Here is an 18,248-nt window from a genome sequence, read left to right on the forward strand (position 1 = left end):
CGTGGGATCGATGTCTGTGGCTCCCCCTGTTGATTCCGCAACTCCATTGGGGTTGGTGGAGTTCCGGAATCGATATAAGCGCGCTCGGGGATCGATATATCACGTCTAGATGAGATGCGATATATCGATCCCCGAGCAATTGATTTTAACCCGCCGATACAGCAGGTAGTCTAGACATAGCCTCAGATACCCATATTAAGCTTCTCTAACCACTCTTTATACAATTGCCAGTTGGTCCGTTTGGGTCGGATTCTGCAGTCATACATGCCTGCACAACTCTCATTGATATGAACATTGGCCTATCTTATTTAGCTATTGTTTTGTCAACTTTTTAAAAAAAAATAACTTCTTCAAGGTACCACCCTTATCTGCATGTGAGGAGCTAAAACCTGTGCATTGAATGAAAGTGATGAATGGTGTCTTGTAAAAACAGAATGTGCATTTTCTTTCCCATATCAGGTGATCTCTAGAAGATATTTTATTCCAATGGATGTATTAAATTTATTGCATTTTTTGATCCTCTGTTTGCCATCAGACTCTTTGTGAATGTGGACTTCTTCAGTCTCTGGCACAGGACAGGCTAACGTTCAGGAATAATTGAAATGCTTTGTTGTTTTCCATTAGTTGAAGTATAAAGCGAATTTTGACAAGGAGAAGGGTAAGAGGCCGAAGTATGACTTGAAGGAGGCCAAGATCTACAAGACCTTGAAAGATGCTAACAACATTGCTAGTGAGGTATGCCTACTCATTACAATCTTTTGCATTTTCCATGGGTTTTTAAAAATTTTGACTTTGACTAGCAGAGTCTTACTTTGTGTTACTAATACATTATATGTTAAAAGCTTTATTTTCAGTCTTCTTTCCTGATGATGTTTGATATTTCATTCCTGTAGGTTAAATATAAGGCAGATCTAAAGAAACTTCACAAGCCTGTGACAGACATGTCAGAATCGCTGATAATGAACCATGTCCTGAGTACAAGTCAACTCTCCAGTGCTGTAAGCTCATTAACTAACCTGAAATCTATTTGATTTCTATTCCCATTCTGTATTGACCTCTACTAACAATTTCTATAACAGTTCCCTCCTTTGCTGTTCTGAGGACATCACCTGGTAATGATCTCTTCCTCTCCTACCTAATGATTATTACCTAGCCAACTAGCAACATTAATACAGCCAGCCTTTGGACACTGAAATCTATACATGTCGAACAGCTACCATTTTAAAACCTCTAACCATTTTTTAACTGTAGTCATTTTTTACATTTTCGACTGATCATATCTCACTAACAAATACCAGGTTTCTTTTCCATTTTCTCCTCTTTTTTTTCTTTGCAATTCTTTTCTATTTATTATTATTTGTGACTTTCTTCTTTACTGTTTTAGTGGGATTTTTGTGTTTAATATCACCCTGCTGTAGTATCACATAATGATGGCTATGTCTAATGTAGCACTTCAGAATGATATAAAAGATCAGTCATTATTACATGACATAACCCCATTTCTTTTCTTTTCCTGGTGTAAAATAAAATCTTGATCCATTTTGAGATTATCAGAATGGACAACTGTCCATCCCAAATCTTTAGAAATAAATCTATTTGGGGGTTGCTTTCGCCCCACCTCCCTCGTGTTGTTAGATTTCTAATTGCTATTTGATGTGCCATTGAAGTGTTTGCATTAGTTGGGCCTAGGAAGTAGACCTGATCAGGTTTTTACTGAGGTGGTACTTGATGCCTTCCCTTCAGTACCAGTACAAGAAGCAATATGAGAAGAGTAAGGGTCACTACCATGTGGTGCCAGATAACCTTGAACAGCTTCATCTAAAGGAGGCTACAGAACTACAGAGTCAAGTAAGTTGGTCAAGTGTTTCTCATTCATCCATTTCAATTACCCCTAGAGGGCTCTCTGATACAGAATGAGCCCTGTGCCAACCTGCTTTATGCAAACTGTACAAGCAGGAACACAGAAGTCAGGTAAAAACATTTACACATCTATTCCTATTGAACGCTCACTATATGTATGCATGTTTTTGACACAATAGCAAGTCTGTCCCTTCCATGTCTTTAACGTGTGATGGCAGTGGATAGGAGCCCTGTGCATTTCAGTGAGAGAGTCAGAGACTGCAGTTCATTTTCTAATGGAAGTCCATTGACTGAACGAAATAGACACCTATAGGTCCATGAGCTGGTAATTCAGAGCCTAACTTGGGTCTCCTGTTGTCAGGTAAAATACAAGGAGAAGTATGAAAAGGAAAAAGGAAAAGCCATGCTGGACTTTGAAACTCCAACATATATTACTGCTAAGGAATCTCAGCACATGCAGAGTGAGGTAAGATGCTTCATCAGTGAACTCAGTAGAGTAAGATTTAGGACACCTCTGTATACAGCTGTTTCATTGTTATATTTTCACAGTGAACTGAAAATGGTTGGGGGTAAACCTTGAATGGTGTTGTGCCCTGTAAACTATAATTACATTATAATGTAAGTTCCATTATACCTGCATTACCAATGGAATCATACTTCATTAATTCAAGGGATTGCAGTGTGTAACTATAAAGGATGTACCTCTGACACTCTACCTACATCAACAAACTGTAATAAAGTAGGCCATACTTGACCAATAGCTTTGAGTCTATGGGAGAAATACAGTGTGAGATCACCATTTCACTGAAGGTCTTGCAGCAGAATGTATTACGTGAGTTATCACAGTCTATGGGAAGACTTTTCAAACTGTAAATGTAAATGCTCAGGATATCATTCTTATTGGAGACCTATATTTTTCAGCAGCTCTGTTTAATTGCTGTTTGTCTCTGATGTCACAGTATTTTTCATTGCCCTGTCATTCTATCCTTTCAAGCAGTTATTTCTTATCAGCTTTAAGTTTTGATATTGTTTTGTCACATTGAGAAACTTACACATGTTGAAACACACTTGCATAAGGTGGTCAGTCATGCTGTTTGGGTGCTTCCATGGATTGTTTGAACTTCTTGCCATACACAGACAATAAGAAACACTTCTGATATAGAGTCAGCTCCAGCTTCCATTGAAGCCAATGAGAGCTGTTTCATAGACTTCAGTGGGAGCAGGGTTATGCCCACAGTTACCCTCCTGGAGATAGAACGGGAGTACTTTTGGCACCTTAGAGACTAACAAATTTATTTGAGCATCTTCCTGGAGATGGTGACACTGAAATCAATGGAGATAATTAGAAGTTGCTCTTTTGTCCTGGTCCATTTATTTTGAAGCAATATGAAAAAAAGTAATAAATATTTGCTTTTTTCTCCTTCTTCCTACTCATATTAGAAAGAATATAAGAAGGACTATGAAGAGTCCATTAAAGGCAGGAACCTTGCTGGCCTGGAGATTACACCATCTTTCTTACATGTCAAATATGCAACCAAAATAGCAAGCGAGGTAGCAGCTACTCTGCATTTACTTCCTCTATTAAGCCAAATAATTCCACTAATTAACCTCACTAGTATATTCCCTCACTGCTTACTCATGTATGTTAAGTATATTTTCAGATGTCTTTGTACCATGATGTAATTTGTTGCATATGTTAATTCCACTAATTGTTAACTGTATTCACATTTATTGTGTCTCTTTACATCAGCATAATTGTTCCTGTGTGTGTGCATCCATAAGAGTTTAGACTGAGTTCTGATCTCTGTCTTTAGAGAGTGTATAACTCCAAACAATACTCTTTGTTACTTAAAACAAAACAAACAAACAAAAAACCTGTTCAGCCTCATTTTTTCTTTACAAAAGCGTAGTGGAACGATGTTTGCAGTTTCCCCTTCTTTTTTTCTTCCTATAGAAAGAATACAGGAGGGATCTAGAGGAAGGTGTCAGAGGTAAAGGTATGACACTCTTGGAGGAGACTCCAGACATGTTAAGAGCAAAGAATGCAACTCATATCCTAAATGAGGTAAGTCAAATAGCTAGCTGGAATAAGGCCTGACTGGAACTAGAACCATTCCACATCATTAATGCACAAGGTGACTTTAACAAAGAATGATAAATGTTGCTAGACATAGCCTTTGGAAGGGAAGAGTGTTCCAGTGAGCTGGAGAATGGGAGCCAGCACTTGTTGGGCACTGTTCATGACTCTGCAACTGACTTTCTGTGTGACATTGTGCAAATCACGTTAAGTACACTGCATATCTGTAAGGTATTTCAAGTAATTGCTTTCACAGGAGTAGCTAAGTTTACTCATGTTTCTAAAGGCTTCACCACCACTGGATAAAAGGAGACTTCCAAATACAAATTATTATTATTATTATTTATTGTTATAATTATTATGGTATGTCAATGCAATACTACAAATTAAATCTACTTGATAACTGGCAAAGGGGATATTTGAATTTGTAGTATATCTGTATTGATGCTGCAGCAAATTTGTGCAGTTAAAGTTTATTTTATTACCATAATTTATATTACAACTGATAATGAGCTAAATGTAGCAAAGTTTCTGGTGTAAGTTACACTGACTTGCACCAAATAAATCCTTTGAACCCCAGGGAAGATTCACCCTAGTGTTTCTGGTATTGTGCTTCACATAGTTACCATTGGGAGGCAACATTAATTCCAGAGGTTCTGAAGCCGCTATCTTACATTTTTCAGACAGCACTAACATCTAATTGCCCACCTCCCAGCAAAAGTGGCTGGTCCCTACTTTCCACAAACGGGTCTCCTAGGGAATTTCTGCTTGAGACCTTGTTCCAAGATTTATGATGCCAGCGTCAGCACAACCTTGAAATAAACCTGGCTCATGACATTTGTCCATTTACTGCTGTATTGTGTTGTCTGTTCTGAGCATTTACATAGTTTTTATGGAAAATAAACTGTCATGAGTTAATATATTTGAATTTAATTTTGTAGTTTTGTGTGTATGATTGTCATATGCCATTTCTAGATGATGGAGCTATTTTGTAATGAGACTCTAGTTATAGTTGCCAGAGCCATCCCATTCTACATATATATTTTTTTCAAATTATTATCTTCTCCCGTAGAAAGAGTACAAGAAAGCTCTGGAGCTTGAAATCAAAGGAAGAGGTCTGACAGACCTGGCTTTGGAAACACCAGACTATATGAGGGCAAAGAATGCCACTGACATTGCCAGTCAGGTGAGTGTGAATAGTGCAGACATAAAACCTGATGACTTTATAAAAATAAACCTTATGAAGAGTATTTTCTGAGTAGATGAGAGAAGACAGTGGTCATAGATACGACTGAGGGTCCCTAACCGAAATGTTTCCCAACAGATTAAATATAAGCATTTGGCAGAAATGGATAAAGCCAATTACACCTCTGTTATCGATACTCCAGAGATCATTCATGCCCAGCAGGTCAAGAACCTTTCAAGCCAGGTAATGAGATTTAAAGAGTCATGGTTGTTGTTCATTCTCAGTGAGTCTCTCCCTTGATCGTTAACAGATACTAATTCAGAGCAGATTTTGTTTTAAGTTATTTAAACTAACTGGCTGTAACAAAATTCAGGAGAGAATGCTGGATATATGCTACCAAAGAGCTGTCAGACTAGCATCTCTGACCAACATTAACATCAGTTAACATTTAAAAAAAAAATCCTGCATAAAGATTATTTTATGTGTTTGTATCATCCATTGAATTGCTTGCTGCTGTTTAAACTTGCATTAATCAGCAATAAATAATGCTATACTATATTTTAATTATCTTTAACAGAAAACTATTTTTTTAAAAAATTGATTTAACAGAAAAAATATAAGGAAGATGCAGGAAGGACCATGTCACACTACCTGGCTGTTGTAGACACACCTGAAATACTGAGAGTCCGTGAGAACCAAAAGAACTTTAGCACTGTACGTATACGTACCAAGCCATTGTTTGTTGTCAGAGAACAGAGAACATTTCCCATCTAATTAGCCTGTTCCTGTTTTAAGACCCCTTATCCTTATGGCCCAACCAAATTCACAGTCCATTTTGGTCAATTTCATGCTTATAGGATTTTAAAAATTGTAAATTTCTTGATTTCAGCTATTTAAATCTGAAATTTCACAGTATTGTAATTGTAGGAGTCCTGACCCAAAAAGGAGTTGTAGGGGAGGGGAGGTTGCAAGGTTATTGTAGGGGGCGTCACGGGACTGTTACCCTTACTTCTGTGCTGGTGCTGGCGGGGCGCTGCTTTCAGAGTTGGGCGGCTGGTCAACAGCTGCCAGGCTCTGGCCACCCAGCTCTGAAGTCAGTGCAGAAGTAAGGGTGGCAATACTGTGACCCACCCTAAAATAACCTTGCTGTGTAGTTGCGGCACTAGCGCTGGGAGAGAGCCCAGCACTGTAAAACCACCCCCACAAGGGGAGTAGCTAGCTCCCAGTGCTGGTGCACTGTCTACACTTCCACTTTATAGCGCTGAAACTTACATCACTCAGAGGAGTGATTTTCACACCCCTGAGCGAGAAAGTTTCAGTGCTGTAAAGTGGCAGTGTAGACAAGGCCTCCATTTCTGAATTTACTGATAAAAGCAGTTGTGCATTACTGTAATATTTACTCAGAACATGTTAGTCTATAAGATCTTAGTTTAAAATTTGCTTTAAAATATTTCATTAGTGTGTTGCTGAAGATTATAAAATCACATCTCTAAAAAATCCTTGCACAGATTTTTAGATGCACAATCAGTGTATTCATCTTTAGCCTTAAATGCTTGGATCTTCAGATGTATAGTTTTTTGAATAAATCCTTCAAAAGACCACCCTTATCTAAAATACACATACAGGCCTGGGCTGCCATTGGGCATAGGGGCACCAGTTTAATAATACTGCATAGGGCTCCATAAATCCTAAGAACGGCCCTTCCCACAGCATCCTAAAACCCACAGTTCCTGTACTGCAAAATACAAGGAAGGAAGGTGTGGCTGCATAAATAGAGCAAGAGGGTCCTAGGGTATGTCTGCACTGCAGCTGGAAGCAAGCCTCTCAGCCCAGGGAGGCAGACTTGTGCTAGCAGGCTTGATCTAGTGTGCTAAAAAAGCAGTATGGATGCTGTTTGGGCAGCAGCTTGGGCTCTTAAGCCCATCCAACACCCTGGGTCTGAACTCTGATGGCTAGCCCAAGTCTCTCCGAGAGCCATAATGATCACACTGCTGTTTTTAGCACACTAGCTTGAGTCCTGCTAGCCTGAGTCTCTCTACCTGGGCTGGGGTATTCACTCTGAGCTACAGTGTAGCCATACCTCAGTGGTTCTCAACTTGTTTACCACTGTGGCCACATATGCGGCTCTCCATGTGTTATGTGGACTGCATCCACACAATATAGCTATACTACCCATATGTCCCTGAGGCTGTCACATGGGCCACAGCTGTGTGCTGATTGGGCCAAGAACCACGGCCATACCCCTAAAGACGTGGGCAAAAATTTAAATTTAAAACAGAGGTGAGGAGCAAAGCAATCAACTCCCAGCTGCCTCTGGCTGGCCAATAGAAGGAAGAGAACCCCTCTCCCGAGGAAGACAGATCACCCCTGCGTTCTTTTAGCATTCACACCCTCCTGTTTCCTGGGGCTGTCCCCCTCACTGCTGGTATTATTAAGTTTCCCACCCGCTGAGCCTAGCGGGCTTTGTTATTTTTCAATGGTGTGATTTTTTCCCTAGTTCTCAGTAGTCACCTTTCTAGAATTTCTTTATTTTATTTTAAGTCTCTATAACTAATTTTATTCTGATTAGCTGCAACCCGGGAGAGTATCTTTTACATTCATGGATTGTAAAAAATCCCACCACATGTGATGACGTTCAAATGTCTCCTCAGAATATATCCTTGACAAATCTTTTCTTTTCTATCTTTAAAAAAGAGAGCCTTTAAAAAGACAAGATTAAACTCTTATGGACTAGAGTTGATATACCAATCACATTTTTCTTTTCTTTTTTTTTAATAGCTTCAGTACCAGTTGGATGTAATGAACAGTAAAGGAAAAGTTACAGTGGTACAAGATACACCAGATATACTGCGTGTTAAAGAAAACCAAAAGAATTTCAGCTCGGTATATTTATTGCACACATTTGCAATGCTAACTCAAATAATCTATTTTAATATTTTAAAAACACTTTTTAGACCTTTTCTTGTATGCGCTTATATCCATGTGTAGCCTTACTGACTTCAGTGGAGTGGGGGGAGGGATAGCTCAGTGGTTTGAGCATTGGCTTATTAAGCCCAGAGCTGTGAGTTCAATCCTTGAGGGGGGCCACTTAGGGATCTTGGGCAAAATCAGTACTTGGTCCTGCTAGTGAAGGCAGGGGGCTGGGCTGGGCTGGGCTTGATGACCTTTCAAGGTCCCTTCCAGTTCTAGGAGACAGGATATCTCCATTAGTTTTAAATTAAGCATGTGCATGAGAATTTGCAGCATCAGGTCTTTAGTGTTTCATACTAATTTTACACTTATTATAGTTAGCTGACTTTTACTACCTCTCAAATCTGTTGCTGCTTGCCCAAACTTCTCAGTCACTTTCTGTTTTGACAGTTAAGCCATCCTATGTGCAGTATTATTAGTGTTCACCCTTCTTTTGTTATGTGGCCATCTAGTGCTGTGAGCTTGTAGTATAACAATCCTGATGTGATGCAGATGTCATCTTTTAACAGTAAATGAACTATGTCTGTCCTGATTTGTTCCACATCTCACATGATTTATCTTAAGGAGTTAAGTATTTCCCTTGTGTCATGTTCACATTGCACATTTAACAACAGAAGTCTTTCCAAACTCTGAAGAGTGATACATTTCAGTCTAAAACTAAATGCTGCAAAATGGAATACTACTATCCATAAAATGTGCTACTGCAAATAATAATGATCCAAACCCTTTGTTTCCACAAGGGTCACTGCTTGTAGTAGGAGGGATCTTCAAGGTAGGCAGAATAAACTTTACTGACCTTATTTTGCACCCGTTACAGAGAGAGCTCAGAATTGGCTCTGAGCCTGTACCTTTGTATATTAGTTTGGTCCACCCACTTTCAGATGTTTTGTAATCACTCTCTAGGAGGGACAATATTGTGTTTTCTGTGCTTAACTTTGTTGTCTTGGTTCTGAATTTTAAGATTTTATATAAAGAAGATATTGGAACAGGAACAGCTATTGAAAAGACACCTGAGATGCAGAGAATTAAACGAACCCAGGACGCAATTAGCACGGTACAGAACAATGGATTTCTAACACTCTACCTAATACAACTCAAATAATTTCCCCTTCCTCACTCATTTCCTTATCCAGTGCTAACAGCAGTTTTGGAATTACTTATGAAACTAAGGGCTATCTTAGAGCCTTTGCCTATTACTATTTGTCAAAAAATAATTTCCTAACAAGCTTTTAAAAGTTTTATTTTCTTCAATATCTGTGGTAGCTCTTACTAGGAAAATCTTTCTAATGATTAACAATATGCTAATTATAATCCTTTTCGAAAACATGGAAGCTCTCATTCTAATTATAGTCTCTCCCCAAACATGTAATTTAACACATTTTTAAATCAAGTTTACCTGACATAAAAGTTTTACTATTCTAAAGTATGAACAAGGATTTATTTATGCACGTTGGCAAATGCAATTTTAAGTTTTTAGCCTCCATATAGTTTATGCTTTGAATGCTGATGTCATATTAGGGCAAGGGATACTAAAGCTTGCCTCTATTCAAATGTTTGCTTGATGATGGTGGGAGAAATTTGTTAGGAGTAAGTTGTTTTTCACCTTGTAAAAAAAAGGAGACAAAACTGATTTATTTTAAAAATAGGCTCTTGTATGCAGCCTCACCCATGTTGGATAGTATATGTTTCATAAATCCAAAACTTGAACACCTACATTCATATAGAAAGCAAGTAGCAAGGTTACAGATCTGTTCAGTGTATTTAGATTTATGTTAAAAATCAATTTCAGTCCACAGTATTATAAAACTGAGCTATTAATGGAAGCTTAAACTATAGCTGAGATTGCCTCTGCTTACAGCTTTACTGTGTAAAGGACTGGAATGCTTTAAAAGTAGATACCTGCTTTTAAACTGGATGGCTGTATTGGTCAAAAGTGCAGAGACGTCCCTGGTCCTATTGAAATGAATGGGATCTGCAGGTTCTCAAAATCTTTGGAAATCAGGCTAAATCTGTTTGGGAAGCTAAATATGGATTTAGGTGCCTAACTTTAGGCACTTAGGCTAAGATTTTCAAGTGACTAGCAATTTTGACAATTCATTTTTTTGGTGCCTAAGTGATGCACCTCAATTTAGACCCAAATTTTAGCAGTCATGTGATCAGCACTTTCAAAATACCATGCCCTCCTGAGGTGTCTCAAGTTGGATGCCCAAATCTTGAACATTTTACTTTAAGAAGCTAAGATTGTCTGCCTCTTTACTCTGGGTTCAATTATTGGTTGATTGGTTTTTGATGCCATGACACCTCTGGCTTTTTTAAAGACTTGAGAGCCAAAAGATTCATCATCTGTGCCCTAGAGAAAACCTCTGCTCCTGTCTATTACATTAGAATTTATTGAAATCTGGGTCTCAGAAGGAGATGTCTCCCTATGAAGGGAAGATAAGATTTCTTTATGGATAACTGAACTTTATTGAATACACTTGTTTAAAGATGACCAAGGTCACCTTACTTATGGCAAAAACAGGTCTCCAGAGGTGAAGGATCCATATCTGAACCCACTGCATGTCCTAGCCTTTTCTCTAATTTATAGTATAACGGGTATAACAATTATTTTCAGTATGAAGTCTCTTGATTATCATCAGTGAAGCTGTAAGTGGTTAATATCATACATAATATCTTGTTCATCTTGAAAAGATCAGACTATTCAAATACATTTTGAAAATGTATCTGCTGCCATACAGGGTGGATGCATGCTGGTCATAGTTATTTTTAATCACAATGAACGGGAGACATTCAGGGCATAGGCTTCAATTCCCATTGCATTGTATGCAACCTGTTTACCTTTAGACACGCTCAGGGGCGGCTCTAGGAATTTTGCCGCCCCAAGCCCCAAGCACGGCAGGCAGGCTGCCTTCCGCGGTGCCGGCAGAGCGACCCCCGCGGCTTGCCGCCCCAAGCACGCCTCTGGACACACTGAGATGGCTTAAAGTAGCCTGATAATGCAGATCAGTTTGGGCAGAATCTTCATTGAAGACTGTCCTTCCACATGGGTGTATGTAATGCTTTAAGTTTCAATAAGTTTTAAATGATCTGTTTCTTTGTTCTATCATGTAATTGGGTACCATATGCATATGTTTAACAAGCTTTAAGTATTTTTGTTTTTTAACTGTATGTAACTTTGCAGATTAAATATAAAGAAAGTATTGGAAAAGGAATTCCAATTTCTGATCTTCCCGAAGTGAAACGTGTGAAGGAGACACAGAAGCACATCAGCTCGGTAGTGGCTGATATTTTCTGCACTCATCTGTGTGACTTGCACAGTCATAACACTATGCTTGCATTGCTAAATAGCCCTCCTTTCCTTTCTAATAAATACTGTCGTTTCCAACTAGGACTCTCAGGGAGGTGTATGCCCTTTGCAGAGCTCAAGCTTTAGCCTCCATTAGCATTAATGGCTGTTGCCTGTTGAAAGGAGACTGAACCTCTCAATCTTTATGATGAGCACCAGCAGGGCACTAGAATTCAATTTTCTTCACTACTCAAGCTTGGAGCTTGATAAAATCAGCCACTTAGCTGATTTAATGCTACATATGTGGTTAAGAACAAAAAAATGGTCAGGTAGTTTCTTAAACAATTCTGCAGTGTTGTGAATGGTTGGAGGAAATCTCACTAAAAGTATCTGGAGCCATATTAATTGTCACAAAATCCAGTTACAGTTCTGAGTATAAACAGCATCTTGGCCTTCTTTGTTACTCTGTTGTTAAAGAGTCACTGATTTTTAGGTGACATTCCTCTTAACTTCAGTGAGAGTGTTGCACGTAGACTCATGAGCAGATGTGGTCCTTGGTACCGCAGTTATTCACTATAAAAGAATTCTCTTGAGTGGTGGCAAAGTCCTTATAAGTGAGTGTAAGTAACCTTTAAGTAATAAATTTCCCTTTCCTGTCCTCTGTCCCACCTTTTCACTCTGAGCTCCTTCTGATACTAATTGGTTTTTACAGTTCAGTTTTGCATAATCTGGTTATATTTTCAAACTACACTGGTGTTCGCTAACCTTGGATTTACCTCATCTCATGCTTTGAATGCCTTATTTACCATATATTCTAACCATTTTCTGGTTCTGGTGGCATACTGAAGGCATATAATGTAGTATGTACATCCATTTTAGTGATTTACAAGTTACATCTCTAACATAATTGTAGTTCTGGTTCTTATGATCAGACTTCAGACTGAAGCATTTTGTATGCAATTTTCTTTCATGAAAATGCAAGCAATTATTTGATCAAATAATTACAAATGAAGATGAATCTAACTGTATGAGAGCTGAAATTCAGACGTGCTTTCTCATCAGAAAACTAAAGCAAAATAGAGGCACTTGAGTATTATTAATAGTTAAGACACAGTGATAGGGTAAATCTTGAAAGGGGACTTCATGTGAAGTGGAGCCACATTGCTAAATCTCTATACAGTGCTTTCAAAATGTACTACACAGACCTCTAAGAATTTTAGCCATATGTTGACACTATAACATAAAATCTCTCTCTCTGAAAATGTTAATTACAGGAAAAGTAGCTCACGGGAATTTTCAAAACCAAATTAATGTGGTTTTTTTAAAGTACTGCAACAGTTTTAGACCTCAAATCAGCTATGTATTTAAGCATGTGTGTAACTTTAAGTGGACAATCCCATTTACTTCATGTAAGTGCATGTACTTAAAATTAGATGCCTGGCCAACTACCTTGTTGAACCAGGGCCTTAAAAACACAGACCTGCAGCCAAAATAAAATGTGCACATATTTACATGTAATCCAAACAAACTACATATCCAGCTTCAGTTAGGTTTCTGTGAAAAGTGAGCAGTGTTCTCATCGCTTCTGTGGGTGCTTATGTTCTTTCTGCAGGTGTTGTACAAAGAGGACCTCGGGACAGGAATCCCAACACCTATGACTCCAGAGATAGAAAGAGTCAGACGCAATCAAGAACACATTAGCACGGTATTTCTCAAAGAAATAGAACAACTCATCCTTTCACAATAACATCCTAACAACCATTCTTTGTTTCTTCAATTATTTAGAAGAAAGCTACTAACATGAAATATTTAACTCATCTCCTGCCATTTCCATTGTGTTTTTAACCTTTTGAGTGATTTACAATTTTATATGCATAAAAACAAACAAACAAACACCCACCCTGAGGTCAGCAGTGAAATTACCATGGCATTTTTCCTCTGCATGTCTTTTTTAATTTTAGCAGCTTGTGAGTATTTATGGAATAATCAACCACCATGCATCTGCCTTTAGTATTCACCTCTAGAGTGTGGAATAGTCAATACTATTACTAAACCCTGTTCATCACATAGCCAGACTTAATAACCTCGCCTGGTTTGAGTACTTTTTTGGATACTTTCTTGTACCTCACAGGTGTTGTACAAGGAGGACTTGGGGACTGGGATCCCAACACCTGTCACTCCAGAGATGGAGAGAGTCAAACGCAATCAAGAGATCGTTAGCTCGGTATTTCCAAAAGAAAACAACAATCCCGTTAACTCCTCTGTTAACTCCTCCATATTAAATTTCTTCCTTTAACCCTGCACAGGGCTTTGAATCACAGCCCTTTTTTTTTAACTCAACCACTAAACCTGTCACTATCCTAGTACAGTATTTTAATTTTCCATCCCAGTCTAACTTAGTTATAAATAGCTCCTTCTGTGAAATTTTAATCATATTTACCCTACCACATTTCCCTCACTGAAAAACATGTGATGTTCAGAGTGGATTCCCATCCTCTTCCTCAATAACATAGTAGATGTTTCTAACAGCCTTTGGCATCACCATGTTAATGCAGTGCAAATGTAAAATAAAACCTAACCTTTCTTTAAAGCAATAGAATGTAATTAGAGCAAGACATGTCTTTCATTGTTGCCATGTTGGATGCTTTTCTTGTATCCTGCAGGTCTTTGTAAACAGACTTGGGGCAGCATTGCTGTCGTTCCAGAGAGGAAGAGAATTACATACATAATGAAGATTTATTATAGTACTCACAATCCCCTAGGATAAACTCTTCTGGTCCTAATACATTACATTTGAATTGCCATATACAATTAATGAATTTTATGTCATGATGCTTTTTTATTAACTTTTTTGTGTCCCTGTTTATATGGGGGGAGGTTTGAATTCATTTTACACCTACTCAAACACCATAGTTTTGAAATTTTGTCCTGACTTCAGATTCTTGTGCTGCTTAGGAGAATACAATATAGTTACGCTTTTTGATACATGTACTTACCACAAGCTACTCTGATCTCATTTGAAGTGGTACAAGTCTGGAGATATCCATTAAAATCAATTTAATCACTCCAGATTTACAATGAAGCAAATTAAATCAGAATCTGGCCCACTTGTGCCTTCATATTTTGCCACATATTTCTTATTAATGGGAATTGTGGGTCAATACCTGAGGTCACAAATACTGCATAATCATCAATATTAGTTAATTTTCTCTTTAACTTTTCCTAGTTTGGGGGTCAGGACTGATATAGAAAAATTGGATTCTTGATGGTTAACATGTATATGATGTTAAATGGAGATTTGTTGACTTGCTTCTTCTTTTTCTTTGACACTTCCTTGTTGCCACACAGGTGTTGTACAAGGAGGGGTTGGGGACTGGGACCCCAACAGCTGTCACTCCAGAGATGGAGAGAGTCAAACGCAATCAAGAAAATTTTAGCTTGGTATTTAAAAAAAAGAAAATAGCTACCTTTAACACCATTTCAGATGAACTTTTAAACATTTATAAAAGTTCCACCCTTTTCCTTTCGTCTAATCAGCTTATAAAAATAAGACCATTCTCTTTCTAATTTTCAGTAATTACTACTTATTCCTTTTTTGTACTTTTCATGAGTTATGTAATTCTGAGGCATTCCTAACCACCATTTCCACCCCTCTATTTTCCAAATCCCTGTTTAACTTTTAAAAAACTAGAACTATTTAAAATTTTTAATATAGCACTAGGTTTTTGATTAGCCTCAGTCCCTTTTTTCCCCCACTGTAGTGCACTTAAAAAATAAGACATGGTATTTCTGCAAGTCTAAAGAATTCTATCCGAATTGATCGCAATTCCTGTATAACACGGATCTTAGCTGGCTTATTCATTAACACTTTCTGCTTTTTTTGTGCAGAGTGGATTTGGTAGACATAAAAATTGTATTCCTTATGATCAACACTTACCCTCATCAAGTGGAATATTACTGACCTTTTAAAAAAAAATTTTTAACACGTCCTTGTTACTCAACAGGTGTTATACAAAGAGAACCTGGGGACAGGAATTCCAACACCTGTCACACCAGAGATTGAGAGAGTCAAACGCAATCAAGAAAACTTTAGCTCGGTATTTTACCAAATGAAAAAAAGTTTCCTTTAACTCATTTTTAAATGTTTTAACCTTATCAAAATAACTATACTGCTATCCTTTCCCTGTAATCAACTTATACTGATAAAACCATCCTTTCCCCCATCTTTTTCTGCAGTTTCCAGTGATTGATATCTTAGTCCTCTTCATGTTTTATGGTTTAGATAATCCTGAATGTTGCTATCTATTTTTTTTCTTTTAATAAGGGGCTTTTTTTTTTAATTGCCTCAATCCTTGATTTTTTTTTTTCTGATTTAATGCACATATCAATTAAGACATGTTTGGTCAAAACCTTAGCTGATATAAATCTGTATAATTTCAATGTAACTACACCAATTTAGAGTGCTGAGAGTCTGTCTCAATATTTCTGCAAGGGCTAAAGAAGCATTTAGTTAGTATTTAGAGCGGACTGCTTCTTTTCTGTCATGTCAGATGCCTTTTGTGCCCCATCCTTACCTATTTCTCATGATGCAAAGCCTCTCAGTTGAATCCTTATCTGTGTAAACAAGTAGACCTTCATTTGAAGCTCTGGTCCTATGGGTCAAAATTGTCAGCATAAGTGCATTTCTTGGAGAGAGAGGGAGAGATTTCACATGCAGTCAGGCTGCAATGTTAAATAAGTATTTCTCAAGTACCATTCCCAGATGCACTCTTTATAATCTAATCCCTGTGCCCTTTTCAGATGAAGACAGCAAGATTCCTTAATCTTAACTCTGGCACCATTTTGTTGATTTTTTTGTTTTTTGAGGGCTCCTCCTCATTGCACATGTTATACAAAGAGAATTTAGGGAAGGAACATCAATGTCTCTCTCTCCAGAAACACAGGGTCAAATACAATCAAGAAAATGTTATTTCATTATTTAGGAAAAATCCCTTCATTCCTTTTTAAGCAACATTTGTAACCTCTAAAATAGCCTTCAAACCTAGATATTTCACGTGCCCCACATATAAAAAACCCTCTTTCCATCAAAATTGATCACAATGTGTTGTATATTACACTGACTCTACAGCTTTGTTTTCATTAATTTGTCTTGCTTTTAGTTCAAGGTTGCTGTGAAAAAATTGTATCCCTCACACTTATCCCTTTCTGCCAGCACACGGGATATTACTGACGCTTGCTTTTTTTTTTCTTTTTCTTTTTCTTTTTTTTTGATTGTGTGGCTATTTCCATGTTACCCTACAGGTGTTGTACAAAGAGAACTTGGGGACAGGAACCCCAACACCAGTCACTCCAGAGATGGAGAGGGTCAAACGCAATCAAGAAAACTTTAGCTCGGTATTTTTGAAAAAACAAAAGTTTCCTTTAACTCCATTTAAAATGCACATTTTTAATCTTTATAAAGAAAACAAAACCCACACATCCTATCCTTTTCATGTAATTAACTTATACAAGACCATCCTCTTTCCATCATTTTACTGCAATTTTTCAGTGACTGTTACTTAATCTCCTTCCTAACTTGTATGATCCTCAATAATGTTAACCAACTTTACTCCTTGTTCGAACCTCTTTTTTGTCTTTTCTCTTGTTGGATATTTTAAAAAATCTCTATTGTATCTGTCACTTGCCATGAAGGAACATGGGTCCGACTCTTCAATAGGATAGAGTGAGAGGTAGTCATAAAACTTTCTCATGTAATTAGATTAAGTTTTTGATCCATGTTTGCCAAGAAAACCATTCTCTGATGGATTCAATACATATCCATAATAAGACATTAGAATTATCTGGTCTTGAACCCATACTCCTTGCACAGCTAAAACTTTCATGGCATTCAGCCAGTATGGAAAAGTAGAATCAGACCAACCAGACTTAATACCTGACATAATGTGGCTCTTTATTAATTGTTGCTTTTCTGATTTTTTTTTTGGATGCTTCGTTACCACACAGGTGTTGTATAAAGAGAACTTGGGGACTGGAACCCCCATCCCTGTCACTCCAGAGACTGAGAGGGTCAAACGCAATCAAGAAAACTTTAGCTCGGTATTTCTGATGAACGAAAAGTTCCCTTTAACTCTGTTTCAAAATGAACTTTTTTAACAAATGACACTGACCTCCCACTATTTTAACCTATTTTTGTTTTGATGTTGTTGCTTTTTAAAACATTTTTAATGCCACATTTCTAATCTTGAGAACTTTTAACCATGTGCCCTTTTTCACTTTTCAATCTTTCTTTTCTCTGAACTTCTGTGTTAATTTTTTTTTTACCATCACCCATTTTCGTAACAGCCTCAACTACTGCTTTTTTGTGGTCTTGTTAAAACACAATATTTGTTCAAAGAATTGTTTTGTGGTTAAAAAGCAATGTTAGATCTGTATTTCCCCAGATGCATTCTTTTAAAAATGTAACACTGAAGTCTTACAACAAGATAGAACATGCCCTAGGGTTCCAACTTGTAAACCAACAGTTTTATTTATTGGTGCTTTCTATGGCTGCTTTCTTATGTCTCACAGGTGTTGTACAAAGAAAATGTAGGGAAAGCTACCCCAACACCAGTCACTCCAGAGATGGAGAGAGTCAAACGCAATCAAGAAACCATTAGCTCGGTATTTTTAGCAGGAAAAACACTCATTTTAAGATCTGACCTGTTTAACCTAACACTAGAGGTTTTAACAATCCATGCTTTCTAACTTTAAAATGGATGTGAATTCACCTCTTGGCATAAAATTCCTACCTTTTACACTTATAAATAAACTACAGACTCTCATCTTTAATCCTTTGGTACTAGGATTTTATTAGAGCAACAATTTACTTG

The 18,248-nt window shown here is 37.5% G+C and overlaps 1 protein-coding gene across 25 annotated transcripts in view; it reads left to right on the forward strand.

The window, feature by feature from the left end:
* The window catches only part of NEB (nebulin), a 194,936-nt gene that overhangs the window by 166,475 nt on the left and 10,213 nt on the right, over positions 1-18,248 (forward strand). For 7 of the 25 annotated variants that reach the window (XM_030579866.1, XM_030579881.1, XM_030579874.1 and 4 more), the window contains 19 exons: positions 625-735; positions 894-998; positions 1,744-1,848; positions 2,222-2,326; positions 3,301-3,411; positions 3,815-3,925; positions 5,010-5,123; positions 5,262-5,366; positions 5,733-5,837; positions 7,902-8,006; positions 9,055-9,147; positions 11,275-11,367; positions 12,992-13,084; positions 13,511-13,603; positions 14,728-14,820; positions 15,384-15,476; positions 16,681-16,773; positions 17,383-17,475; positions 17,947-18,039. In XM_030579866.1, coding sequence (XP_030435726.1) covers positions 625-735; positions 894-998; positions 1,744-1,848; positions 2,222-2,326; positions 3,301-3,411; positions 3,815-3,925; positions 5,010-5,123; positions 5,262-5,366; positions 5,733-5,837; positions 7,902-8,006; positions 9,055-9,147; positions 11,275-11,367; positions 12,992-13,084; positions 13,511-13,603; positions 14,728-14,820; positions 15,384-15,476; positions 16,681-16,773; positions 17,383-17,475; positions 17,947-18,039 — 1,914 coding nt within the window. The remainder of the gene's footprint in view (positions 1-624; positions 736-893; positions 999-1,743; positions 1,849-2,221; positions 2,327-3,300; positions 3,412-3,814; positions 3,926-5,009; positions 5,124-5,261; positions 5,367-5,732; positions 5,838-7,901; positions 8,007-9,054; positions 9,148-11,274; positions 11,368-12,991; positions 13,085-13,510; positions 13,604-14,727; positions 14,821-15,383; positions 15,477-16,680; positions 16,774-17,382; positions 17,476-17,946; positions 18,040-18,248) is intronic. The other 18 variants (XM_030579871.1, XM_030579879.1, XM_030579886.1 and 15 more) reach the window with 15 other exon arrangements.

The sequence above is a fragment of the Gopherus evgoodei genome, chromosome 11 (assembly GCF_007399415.2).
Source record: "Gopherus evgoodei ecotype Sinaloan lineage chromosome 11, rGopEvg1_v1.p, whole genome shotgun sequence".
In the NCBI taxonomy this organism is placed as follows: Eukaryota; Metazoa; Chordata; order Testudines; family Testudinidae; genus Gopherus; species Gopherus evgoodei.